Genomic DNA, 13441 nt, shown 5'->3' on the forward strand with positions numbered 1-13441 from the left:
ATGCCACCCTTCCTGTGCTGCTCAGGCAGGTTTCACTCACCCCTCACTCTTAGCTCAGTGCTCCTTGGTTTTTGTGGTTGATGAATCACAGCCTACACCTAACAAACACCAACATCATGACCCCAGAGAGAGGGCCAGCAGCATGGCTCAGCCTGCCTGTGGCCAACAAACCTGACAGCCTGAGTTCGATGCCTGGGAGCCACATGGTGGAAGGAGACTCCCATAAGCTGTTCTTTGACCTCCTCTCATAAATCACAGCAGCGCACACAAGTGCTCCCCATCCCCCACCGCCAACACACACACCATAAACAAATAGGTAGATGATTGATTGATAGAGAGATAGATAGATAGATAAGTAGATAGATAGATAGATAGATAGATAGATGAAAAACAACAGCCACATCTGCTCTGGTGTCATGCCAGTAGCATCTCCTGGCCCCGTGGGGACATGTCCTACATTTGTTGCACAGGCCTCTCCCCACAGCATCTCCTGACCCCTTGGGGAGCACACCTTGCACTTGTTGCACAGGCTCCTCCCCAGAACAGTTGAAAAGCTAGTTGTACTCCTTCCTGATCTCTACACATAGAGCTGGGGAAACTGAGGCAGGGGGCCAGGCAGCATGGTGAGCAGAGATGCTCTGACAGTTGTCCCCTGAACCTGAGCGATGGTCACAGGCTCCACACACAGCAGAACATGGAGGAGTGCCTGGCCCAGTGCCAACACATCCAGTGCTCCCCAAGGAGCACCCTGTGTCCCCAGTGCATCTTCCATGAGGCATTACAGAGAGCAAATGGGTGCTGAGCACTTGACTATGTGTCCAAACTGACAGCAGCCTGAGTCATCTTCACAGCCACCCTGAGGTGGCTATGGCTGGTACCCAGTCATAAACAGTTGGGAAAAGCCAGGCGCAGGCCACACAGACAGTGAGGCGGCCTGTGTCTACAGCTGCGCTCTCTCATGCTCTCCCTTGCTCTCCCTCTCCACCTTCTTCACTCCCTCCCTCTCTCCCTGTCAGCCTCTCTGCACCTCTTTCCCTTTCTCTTTCCAAGACACACACACACACACACACACACACACACACACACACACACACCCTGCTATTACCCATCTATCCACTTTCATAGTCATTGGCCACACCAGGCAATTGGAACAAGAATGGGGTACAGGCAGGATAAGAGCCTAGAAAGTTCTTCCCAACCCAGCATACCTCTACATGATCCCATTACAATGGATCACGTCCCAATGGGCTAACATTCATAGGTTTCAACACTGTGCAGAAACTGGGGGACGGGGGTGTTGCCCTCTGTGTGCTAACCATTGTAACTATTGGTGTGCAAGCCAAGGGAATAGTTAAGATGACGATCTGACCTAGAGGAAAGGTTCCAGGGATGCAGGGCGGTCACAGCAGTGGGGACCTCGAGCATTCCCTAGTGCAGCGCCAGCAGAGTGTAGACCTGAGGCCAGAGAAGAGAAAGACAAACAGAAGAGCCAGCAGCAAGCCGAATCTCCTATACCTTCGTGCACTGAGTGCCACCCACCCACTCTGCCAGACGGAGGGAAAAACAACATGGCGTCTGAGTGCTGCTGTCCACCAGCTGTGCCCACCCCCAAGAGCAATTTCACGGTGTGATCACCATAGGAGCTGGTTCCCTGCGGCCCAAGATCACAAACAGGATTTGCCAAGGGAACCTGACAAAGAGAATGTTTGCGCCGAAGAGAGGGTGTTGGCTCAGTTTCCCTATCCTCACCCACCCACCCCCGCTCTGCCCCTCCTCTCACCCTGGCAGAGACGAGAGGCCACTTCCTAAGCATAGACCTTCCCAGTGTTCAGACATTTGTCACTTCTGCCACCAACACAGAAAATGTGGATTGAACTTGATTGTGGCGGTGCACACCTGTGATCCTAGCCAGCACTTAGGAGGCTGAGGCAGGTGGATCAGAGAGTCTGAGGCCAGCCCAGGCTACATAACTAGTTCTAACCAGGCTGAGCTACAAAGACTCTGTCAAAAGGGGCAAAGGAGAGGCAAGAAAAAGCAATAAAGTGCCCGAATACACAAACAACTTTCGCTCACAAAATCCCCTTCTTTTCATTTCTTCTGATCACTGCAGCTTGTGAGGGAAGCCGTTAGGATTTTTATCTTCTCTGGACACACGCTGGGGACCCCAAGCCTCAGGCATCCGGGCTAAGGACAGGAAGCCCTCATCTGGGTCTGTGGGGCCCACATAAACAGCCTAGCACACACGGCTCCTCCAAGCCCCAGCGGCAGACTCCACCACACGTGGTTATAGCCTCATGGAAGACCTCAATCTGGGGATGTCTAAATCTGGAGTTTCTTCTCCCTCTCCTCCTCCTGTCCTCCTCCCCTAACCTTCCCTTTTCCCTCCCCTACCCCTTGGAGAAGAGGGACAGAGCCCTCCCTCCACATCTACACGGAAAAGGCAGAATCCCCTATGAAACAGTTCACACAGCAAGTCCACTGTGCTAAAGGAACCAGAGTCCGGTCCACTCCTCCATCCTCCCCTCCCCCTCCATCCTCCCCTCCCCCTCCATCCTCCCCCCTCCCCTCCATTCCCTCCTCTTCTCCTCCTCCTCTCCTCACACTTCAGGCCTGGCCTGGCCCTCCAAAGTTTGTTTCCTCCTTGTCTCCAAACACACTTTTTCTATCCAGCCTGCAAGTCTGAAACCATAGAAAGAAAGTTACCTTCTCTCTCCCACTTAGCCACCTGTAGTCACCTCCCAAGATCTCTCGGACCAACCCACTCTGCCCATATGCTGGAGTGTGCTCATGTGGGAGCAAGGCCACTGTTATGGTCAGCAGCCTTCCTCTAGGCCGCCCCCCACCCCCACCACGCCCACAGTCACTCTTTGCTTCTGGTGATGCAAATCAGGACCCTCTAGAGCCCTCCCTGTCCCAAGGGCCCAATAGTCCCCTAGCTCTGAAGACTCAGGCTCCCCTTCACCTTGACCCACAAGACCCCTAGTGACCCTGTAGGCTTCACCCGGTTCTGGCCCTGGCCTTGACCTTCCCAGCTTCCTCTCTCATGGGTCCTCAAGTCCTTTCCTTGAGTGCCTGTGAGCCTGGCCCTGTCTGTCCGTCACTTGGCGCTGCTTCTGTCCCACAAACACTCCCCGCAGCTGCCCCCATGCTGCTTGAGAACTTCTGCTCCTTACCTTCCCAGGCTCAACACCACATCACTCTCTCAGGGCAACCCACCTTGATCCAACGCCGAGAATGTTCATAGCTTAGGCGGGGACATGCTTTGGTTAGATAGACGTGCCTGAGATCACAGCACTTGGACAGACGGAAACTTCTCTAGGCCTCAGCTTCGGCCTCTATATAATAGGAATAACATGTTCTTCATAGGCTGAGGAGGCAGCGAGGGCCTACAGCTGTGTCTACACACACACACACACACACACACACACACACACACACACACACACACACACACCGCTGTGCCCCATGGGTACCTTCCTATTGGAATACTTTATCCTGGCTCTCTTACTATTTGATCCCTCACCAGGACACAGATCTGTAAAAATGGCGCTAAGCCTGTTTTCATTAAGACTGGAACTGGGCATGGGCCAGGGCATTCCCACCCGGCAAGATCAAAGTCCCTCTGTCTCAGACAACCATCCCTGCCCCAGTGCAATCTACTGTGGACCAGAAGGGCCCAGCTCCAACCAGCAGGCAGCATGCACTGGCTTCCAGGGGCAGCATTTTAGAGGCTGCCCCTGAAAGGTGCAAAATTCTCACAGCAGCAGCAGCAGCAGAGTTGACTATCTAGCCCAGGCTGTCTTGAGGTCCTTTGCATCAAGGCAGTCTCTTCTGCCCAACTACGGGCATGCTATGGGCAGGATGAGCCTTGGAGAAGGGGGACACAGCCCTCCTCCATATCCATGTGAAAAGGGCAAAGTCATCTATGAAACAGTCCACAGTGCCAATGAAACCAGAGTATAGCAGGTGAAAACCATTCTGCCTTCCAACACCTTCCTAAGCTCCTTGGGAGAGCCCTGGTGCTGTTCTCAATTAGAAAGCCCACTCGCCAGCTGGCTGCCCTGCCTCTCTGAACTCAGCTTTTCCTCTCTGAATCACAACAAAGGTGTAATGTATCACAACAAAGGTCCCAGGCCATCAGTAAGCATTCATCATCCTCATGTGCCTACACTGATGGGGATTAAGGAAACTGTGAACTGTGTGTGTGCCTGGGTCTGGGTCTGGGCCTGGTTCACCATTCGTGTGTGTGTGTGTGTGTGCACTTGGGTTGGAGCCCAATTAGGGACAAAGTGCATTTTCTAAGAAATAGCATACAGAGAGTACATCTCCCTCAGGCCTGGGGAGGGAAACAGCTCTGTCCTCAGGGTGCTGAGACTTCAGAGAAAGCCTCTGCCCCGACTTCCATCAGCGGCCTGCCTGGATGCAGAGCTCTACATGACTTCAGGTCCCCTCCCCCAACATAAAACTGTCTCCTCACCAAAGTAGACTCAGCAAACGGAGCAGCCAGACTCCACCGTAGGTGAGGGGTGCGGTTACAGGGAACTCCCTAACCTTCTGCTTGAAAGCCCAAGTCTGTCCCCAAGCCAGTTGTGATGGCGCATACCTTTAATGTCATCAGAGCCTCTGTGAATTTGAGGGCAGACTGGGCTACATACTGATTTCCAAGATAGCCTGGGATACATAGAAAGATTTTGTCTCCAAGAAAAAGAAAGAAGAAAGAAAGAAACAAAGAAACAAAAGGGGAGAGAGGAGCTGTGCCCTAGCTAGCATGGCAATTCATGCCTATAATCCCTGCACTTGAGACACTGAGGTAAAAGGCAACCTGGTTCGAGGCCAGTCCAGGCTACATAGTGAGAACTTGTCTAGAAAAAAAAAGGAGGAAGGAGCTTTCCTTTCACAGATCCTTAGCCTTTGACCACCCAAAGGGACAAGGTCAGGGACATACCTAATATCTTCACCCCCAAACTATACCATAACCAATCACTGGGTTTGGTTCAAATGCCCTGTGGTCTACAGGCCCCTACTTTCTTAGAAGCTGTTGAAGGAGGCCCAGACCTGGCGGCACAGGCCTCTCATCCCAGCACTCAGAAAGCTGAGGCAGACGGATCATAATTTCAGTGGGCTACAGAGTGAGTCCAAGGACAACACAGACAATCCAGAGAGAGCTGAGGGTGTAGATTGGTAGTAGAGTACTTCCTTAGGATGTGGGGGTCCTTGGTTCAAGCTATAGCACTGAGGGAGGAAAGACAGTCATGGAGGAGTCAACCACAGCATCTAAGGGGGCATCCTCCCGCTGGCCTTCAGCCCCGCCCCTGCCTGGCCACAGCTCCACGACTGGACTCAGCTGGGTCATGATGTCACTCACTATGTAGTTAACTTTGGAAAGAGAAAGGCATGTGACTTTGCAGGGACCCTCGGAGCCTCTGTAGACTGGCATTCATTAGACGCCGGTTCCCACAGACAGACAAACCCAGCCACACTACCCTACTGTGTCCACACCCTCATGCTGTCCAGCTGCCACCCTTCCTGCTCTCTTTCCCTTAAGCTCCTCTTCCTGTGCCTCTCACCAAGCAGGCCTTCCTTGCTCCCTCATCCCATGGATGAGGCCCTGAGTGTCTCCTTTTCACTTTCTCTTTGCAGTGAGCCTGTCTGCTGCCCTTTATGGGCCATTTTATTCACTCCAAGAGTACACATGGGGGGGGGGGCAGCAGGGGGGGCAGTCTCCTACATCTTTGAAAAGAGGAGTGAATAAAAAAGAAGCTTAAAAAAAAAAAGACAGAGTGCTTTGGGCCCTATGGCTTACAATGAAATCTACATATAAACAAGGACCGAATATGACAACTGTTGCTTACTGCCCGTGAATGTATTTTATATCCATTAACTGAACTGACTCATTGAACCCTCACATCACTCCCTGGAGACAGACCATCCCTGTCTTATTGAGGCGTGGACACACAAGATGACATTGCCAATTTTAAATAGCTAATAAATACTACAGCCAGACTCCAGCCCAAGCCCGGTGACTCCACCTACCTCCTAATACTCTCAAAGCGTCCCCAAGCACCAAGGAGGGAGCTAATAGAATTTATATAAACAAATCAGGGAAGGTGTCACAGAGGAGGGGACTTTGAGCTGGGTTTTGACAGATGAGTAGGAGTTTATAGAGGTAAAGAGAGCAGGAAAGGCATCCCAGTAAGACAGCTAAGTATGGCAAAAAGTCAACAGCTTGAAACGATACATCCTAGGAGGCTGCTGTGCTAGGGCAAGAAAACATGGAGGCCAAAAGGCAAAAGAAGACTGAAGGGAGTGAAGGCCATATGTATCTGACAGGGTGCTGCAGTTTGGTCCTAAAGGTTTTTAGGGTGCTATTAGCTGAGCAGGGACTCCCTCCTTCCTGCCCATCTTTACACTTTTAAGCCACTTGGACACCAGGGTTGTCTTTGTGAAGCCCTGGCCCGCTGCCCGGCCTCCTCGCGACCCTCACAGGGCGTCTGTGTCTGTGTTCCACAGGGGCCGTGAGGGCCTCGAGTATCTTCCCCATCCTGAGTGTGATCCTGCTCTTCATGGGTGGCCTCTGCATCGCGGCGAGCGAGTTTTACAAGACACGCCACAACATCATCCTGAGCGCCGGCATCTTCTTCGTGTCTGCAGGTAAGGCAGGGATGTGCCAAGAGAAGATCACAGGGTGGGCCTGGTCTGTGCCCTCAAGGGAAGGTGAGGCTGGGGCTCCAGTGCATACACCCCTGTCCCATACCCAGTGTCCCGTCTCCCTCCTACCGCTGAGGGAAGGGCTGAATACTCCGGTAATTTACAGGGCACCAGGCCCACCCCACTTGCCCTCTGCCCTCCCAGAACAAGCAAACTGAGAGACAGAGAGAGGCACCAAGGAACCCACTCTTCCACGGTCTGTCCCACATGATACCCCAGCTGCACCCTAGAAGCCAAGGAAGACCGCTCCCCTCACCCACCCCACCCCCACCCCCAAGCCAGCAGAGCAGCCAGGCACCACAGTCAGGTAGCTACGCTGTTACACGCCCAGTCACAAGGGCTGCAGTTGCCCAGGGAGTGACAGCAACTGTATCATAAGCCATTTAATAAGCCTGGCTACCACCTAAGGGCACCGACCACGCCCTAGGCGCCATTCTCTTTCAAGAACATTCATCTGTGTTCCCTCATCGAGTCTTCTCTGGGGCCTTGCCTTAGCCCCAGTTTGCTGGTTGGAAAACTCAGACTATGGCCACTGTGGCCAAAGGGTTGGGTCCCCTTTGCCGTTCCAGCCGTGGGACTGAGCAAGGAGCTCAAGCCCTCTGTGTTTCATTTCCCCATCTGCGGCCTATTTGTGGAGCACCGGATAGGGAAGGCTTAGCCGTAACTATTGCTATCCCTACCTTCTATCTGCCCATGTTTGTCACCACAGGCCCCTCCCCTTGTGGCCAGGATAAGATATTAAGGCAGGGCCGGCAAGGTGGCTCTGTGGATAAAGGAGCTTTCCACCAAACCTAATGACCTGAGTTCCATCCCTGGGACCCACACTCTTGAGAGAACCAACTCCCAGAAGTACCCTCTGGTCATGCCTCACTGGGATCCACGCCTCTCCTCCCCCGCAAGGCATCTCAGGCTCTTCTGTCTGACCCACCCTCTCTTCCGTTCCAGGTCTGAGTAACATCATTGGGATCATTGTGTATATATCAGCCAATGCTGGAGACCCCTCCAAGAGTGACTCCAAAAAGAACAGCTATTCCTACGGCTGGTCCTTCTACTTCGGGGCCCTGTCCTTCATCATCGCCGAGATGGTCGGGGTGCTGGCCGTTCACATGTTTATCGACCGCCACAAACAGCTGCGGGCCACGGCCCGCGCCACCGACTACCTCCAGGCCTCCGCCATCACTCGCATCCCCAGCTACCGCTACCGCTACCAGCGCCGCAGCCGCTCCAGCTCGCGCTCCACTGAGCCCTCTCACTCCAGGGACGCCTCGCCCGTGGGCGTGAAAGGCTTCAACACCCTGCCGTCCACGGAGATCTCCATGTACACCCTCAGTAGGGACCCCCTGAAGGCTGCCACCACGCCCACCGCCACCTACAACTCGGACAGGGATAACAGCTTTCTCCAGGTCCACAACTGTATCCAGAAAGACAGCAAGGACTCTCTCCACGCCAACACAGCCAACCGCCGGACCACGCCCGTATGAAGACCGTGGGACCCGGGGACCGGGAGGCTTGGTCCGCGGGCGGGGGAGGGACCGCAGCAGCCATGGGGAGACCTTCTACACGCAAAAAACAAGCAAGCAAACAAACAAACAAAACAAAAACAAAAAACAAAAAAAAAGAGAAAAATATATAGCAAGCAAATAAAAAAAAAAGAACAAAATACAAGAGGAACAAAATCAAAACCACAGGTTATGCGGGGAAAAATATAACCGAGGGAAGACAAACTTTAAACAAAGCAAGAGGGATAAAATTAAAATAGAAAATAAATCTAAAAGAAATTGCATGATTTCCCATGTACCATTATTTTAACATTTAATAAAAACCAATTTAAATGAAAAATAAAAGGGAACCAAGATAACGTAAAGCAAAAAACAAAAAAAACAAAAAACATTTTAAAAAACCACAAAAAAAATGAGGAAAGCAAGAGAGTATTTATTAGGGTTTTATGTTGCTTTTGTTTTTGTTTTTGTTTTTCTGTTTTAACTGCAGGGAGAGTTTAAAAATAAAAAAACGCATTCTTTTCCCTTTAACCCCAGTGGGCCCTGCCTCCCGGGGAGAGTAAGGGGTAGAGTCTCAGGGCCCCCAGGGCCAGGGGAGCAATGGTCACTGCCAAGCCCCTGGCTCCCTGGCTGGGCCCTGGGATGCTGGGGGGGGGGGGGGGGAGTTCAATGGCGCTGCAGCCAACTCTACCCAGCACCATATGGGGCAGTTGCAGGCCTCCAGGTGACCCAAGCCCTTGGTCCGCCCCTGTCCGTTAGGTGCCTGGAGGTGGTGCACTTGGAGCCACCCGGCCCCAGGCTCCCAGTCCTTAATGGTCCTTAACCCACTGTGATGACTTCCTAGGCCTTGAGAAAAGGGAAAGAGAAGGGATGACTGCTGGTGGCTCACGCAGAAGGCAGATCCCTGGCCTCCTCAGGGGGAGCCTTTGGGGGGCCAGTAACCCCAAGCTCCTGTCCTTGGAGGCAGGAGACACCCACCCCCAGGGGATAGAGAGCAGCCGTCCCTCCTCACCCCGCACCTCGGGTCACTAGATGACCCTGGGGCAATGGTGGACCCCCACACTCACAGGCCCCCAGCCCCCGGGAAGGGGGCTCTTTGACCCTTTGGGGGTCCATGGACTCACTGATGCCCCTCTGGGGGCCCAGTGAGTCCAACAATGACATTGCAAAAAGGTTTCTTTTTACAAAAGAAAAAGGAAAAACAAGTGGTGATTTTTTTTTAATAAAAAAACCACAGACTATAAATAAATGTAAATATATAATAAGTGAATTTACTTGCAAGAAAATCAAGTAGTATTTTTTTCTTTTAATTCTTTTCCAGCTTTAAACTGTGAAAACAAAAATCGGGGTGGGGTGGGGGACTTAAAATTTAGCAGGGAACTTGTAAAGACAAAACAAAAATCAAATATAGAAATCCATTAAGACAAACAAACAAGCAAACCCATTGGGAGAGATGTGAGCTGGGCAACAGAGCTAGAGGGAAAGGAGAAAAGGCCATCTTCCTGGGGACTGCAGGGAGATGCTGCTGATGGAAAGTGGAGCCCCTCCCCACCCCCCTTTCCAGTCATAGTCACAGCCACAACCACTGTCCCCAGGCTCTGGGCCACAGGAACCACTCATGTTCACACTCAGTGAAAACCCTTCCCACCCAACGCACAGCCAGGAGCATGCCTCAGAGGCAGCTGGCCTGTGCCCTCCAAAGCCATAGAAACCAGCCCAACGACTCCATCACTGACCTTTGTGTTCCTGTGTGCCCCTACCCTACCTTGCCTACATGTGGACAAACCGCATTCTTGTACACGGAAGGGCTCCCGTCTGTGTTCCAGTTGTCCATGCCGTGTGTCCTCCCGGGACCACGGCTTCCCACTGTGTCAGCTTGTGGACAGACTGAGCTCCCAAGGCCCACTCTTGTCTTCCGTGTCTGTGAATTTTAAGATCTGCCACCAGCCCAGCCCAGTGGAAAATGGTCAGGAGCAATCTCTCTCTCTCCCTCTCCCTCTCCCTTTCTCTCCCTCTCCCTCTCCCTCTCCCTCTCTCTCTCTCTCCCTCTCTCTCTCTCTCTCTCTCTCTCTCTCTCACACACACACACACACACACACACCATGTGCCTCCTCACTGTGTTCCCCACATATATGAGCAGCAACCTGTCCAGCCATGCAGACAGAGGGAGATACACCGTTCCCAAAACTCCTCACCTGCCTTTCCTTTTTGAATGTTATAACCCCAGTCATAGTGAGTGGGGGAGGCTCCCTTGAGAGACAGGTCTCCTGCTGTCTTTGAGGTCAGTGAAAAAGCATGTCTTCTGGGGCGAAAGATCTCCCTATACGGAAAGAATGTCTGCAGAATGCTCTCCTGGGCAAACATCAATCCCGTTAGGCCTGCACCCCAGAGTGAATTGAGGGAGCGCTCAGGGTTACCCTTTTCCTTCCCCTAAAGTGGCAAGGGCCAGATCAGACAATGAGAACCAGGCTAACAATTTCCTAGAAGCCTCAACAGCCTCCCCAACCCCAAGTGAGCACCCTGCATCAACCAGCCTCCTGCCTGTCTTTGCTACGCTGACCCCTGCCTGCTTTGAGGGTTCTCTGGTGGAATTCTCTGGGAACCGGAAGGCATGCTAAGGAAGGCTCCTATTACTTCCTGTCTTGTGTCTGGAAACATTGTCCTCCCACGTCAGCTACAAGGCAGACCACCTGCTGGGCCAGCCCAGAAGTTCAGGGGAGGCCTTGGACCCTATGGCTCAGATCTGTGGGCCAGTTAACAAGCATGGGGGAGGGGGGAGCAGAGCACCTTCCAAACTGAGAAAAAAAAAAAAACAGCATCTTGTCCCTCCCCACTCAGCCCTGCCCAAGCCCTAGCAGATCCCAAACCACACCAGATGAAGGCCTAGAGACAGAGGAAAGGGTCATCCCAGCAATCACCTCTCTGTGGAGGAACCAGGGGCCCAAGCTCCCTGAGCTCTGGCCAGGTATTTGAGCAGCAATTGGACTTCTTTCCAGGCAGTGAGACCTGGGGTCAGGCCACTCAAAGAAGACTTGTGGGGGAGAGATAACATGAGCGTGGCTGGCCAAGAAAGGGCTAGGGGGCCTGGGGGGGAAGGAGCAATGCTTTCTGTGGTGTCTGACAGCTCATAACCCAGCTCTGATCAATTTAAAAAAAAAAAAAACAATTTCCATTTTATTTTCTTGGTGGGTCCTTTTTTTTCCAGACTGTTAACAGAAAAAAAATTTTAAAAAGAAGAAAACTAAAAACAAAACAACGACAAAACAAAATCCTGGTACATGAAATAAAGATTTTTTTATATATATATATAGCTTGGCTCTCACTTCCATGAATTCCTTTAATTGCTTGTCCCAACTCCTGGCATCCCATTGAAAGCAGTTCTCAGAGTCACTGTGAACTCTCAAGAGTTGAGGGGTGGCAGACATAGACAGCATGCAGTAAGGCGCCCCAACTTCCAAAGTCGAGAATCCACTCTCCTCGGCATTCCTTAGTGACAACTGCATTCCTCTAGTGACAAGGGGCTCACCTCCTCAAAAAGTGGCAGAGGCTGGTGCCAAGAAGTTTTCTAACATGTCCCTGCTGTCACTGTCCATCCAGTTCCTTCACACTCCATCAACACTGGTCCTTTCCAACATGACTGCCCCACCTCCCCATATTTGAAAGCAGAGCTTACAGGCTGGAGAGATGGCTCAGTGGTTAAGAGCATTGACTGCTCTTCCAGAGGTCCTGAGTTCAGTTCCCAGCAACCACATGGTAGCTCAGAGCCATCTACAATGGAGTCTGATTCCCTCTTCTGGTGTGCATGAAAACAGAGCATATGTATATATATGTAATCGTTTAAAAAGAAGGAGGAAGCTGGGCATGGTAGTGCATGCCTTTAGTCCCAGCACTCGGGAGGCAGAGGCAGGTGGATCACTGTGAGTTCGAGGCCAGCCTGGTCTACAAAGCCAGTCCAGGACAGCCGAGGGTACAAAGGAAGGAAGGAAACAGAGCTTATACTACCCTTGAGCTCTTCCCTTTTAGCAAGCCAGCCCCCAAGTCACATCCCACCCCCACGTCGTGTGTGCAGCCTGGGATGGGCATGGTGCTGAGGTATGTCCTAAAGGCTTTCTACAGAGAGAGCCAGGGGCTGGCACAAATGTGGGAACCCCTCAACCTGACAAAGTGGAAAAAACAAGAGGGAACACTACCCAGGCGGGGTTGGCCTTGACCTTGGAGAAAGGCCCTGTCTGATGGCTGATGAAGTACAAAGCCGGCACCCAACATTGGCTGGTTAGCGCGTGGAAGGAGCGTCTTTAACGTCTCTAAACATGAACTGAGTCTGTTTAATCTGGTTCACTTGTAATTTGAAAATCTCTAATGCCAAACAGGATTCGAAGAAAGCCGCGATTTCATATCAAACCTAGACTTAGAAAGTATAAACAAAGCCAGGCAGTACTTGCGTACACCTTTAATCCCAGTACTCGGGAGGTAGAGGCAGGCAGATCTCTGAGTTCGAGGACAGCCTGGTCTGCAAGAGTGAGTTCCAGGACAATCAAGGCTACACAGAGAAACCTTATCTTGAGGGGAAAAGTAAACCATAAAACACTCATCTAGTATAACATTGGAGTTGTGGTGGAGGGTGGCATTCTTTGACAATACCCCTTTACCCAACGCTGGGGACCAGACCCAGGACTCTACCAACTAAACCATCTCCCAGCCTGATAACCAATTTGACCCACCTGCCTGTCACCTCTCTGAGTCTGTTGCCCTCGACCTAGATAGAGGTCAGGTGGATGTACTGTGGATGCAGCTATGAGAAGGAAAACAGGGCCAAGTTGATTTATAGCGGAGCCGTCACCTTGCCAGCCAGAGCCCCAGCTACTACAGTGACAGCCACCCTCACCACTGACACATGAGTCCCCTTGTTAAGATGGGTGGCATCCACCTGTCTGTTTTATTAGTATTACTGGAAAGGGGGCACACACACACCATAAGCCCAGCTCGGATCTAGGGGGTTCAAACTCAGATCTCTGTACTTGTACAGCTAGTGTTTCACCCATGGGGGCATCTCTCAAGCCCTAGCTGCTTATTTTAATGCCATCATTTAAGAAGACGAGGCCAGGCCAGGAGAAAGGGATAGAAGGTTCTGTAGACCAGCCACAGCCCATCAGCCAACTCTGGGGACTATAGGGTTTCAGATGCCATGGTCCCAATGGCCACATGATTAGGGGTGGCTAACTGTGCCTGGGGAC

At 52.0% G+C, this 13441-nt stretch overlaps 1 protein-coding gene across 2 annotated transcripts in view; it reads left to right on the forward strand.

Moving 5' to 3' along the window:
* CACNG2 (calcium voltage-gated channel auxiliary subunit gamma 2) overlaps positions 1-11511 on the forward strand; it is a 122848-nt gene extending 111337 nt beyond the window's left edge. For both annotated transcript variants that reach the window (XM_084750179.1, XM_084750180.1), the window contains 2 exons: positions 6511-6651; positions 7654-11511. In XM_084750179.1, coding sequence (XP_084606305.1) covers positions 6511-6651; positions 7654-8189 — 677 coding nt within the window. In that variant the 3' untranslated portion in view covers positions 8190-11511. The remainder of the gene's footprint in view (positions 1-6510; positions 6652-7653) is intronic.
* The last annotated feature ends 1930 nt before the right edge of the window (positions 11512-13441 follow it).

The sequence above is a fragment of the Acomys minous genome (assembly GCF_964271855.1).
Source record: "Acomys minous genome assembly, chromosome: 12".
Lineage (NCBI taxonomy): Eukaryota > Metazoa > Chordata > Mammalia > Rodentia > Muridae > Acomys > Acomys minous.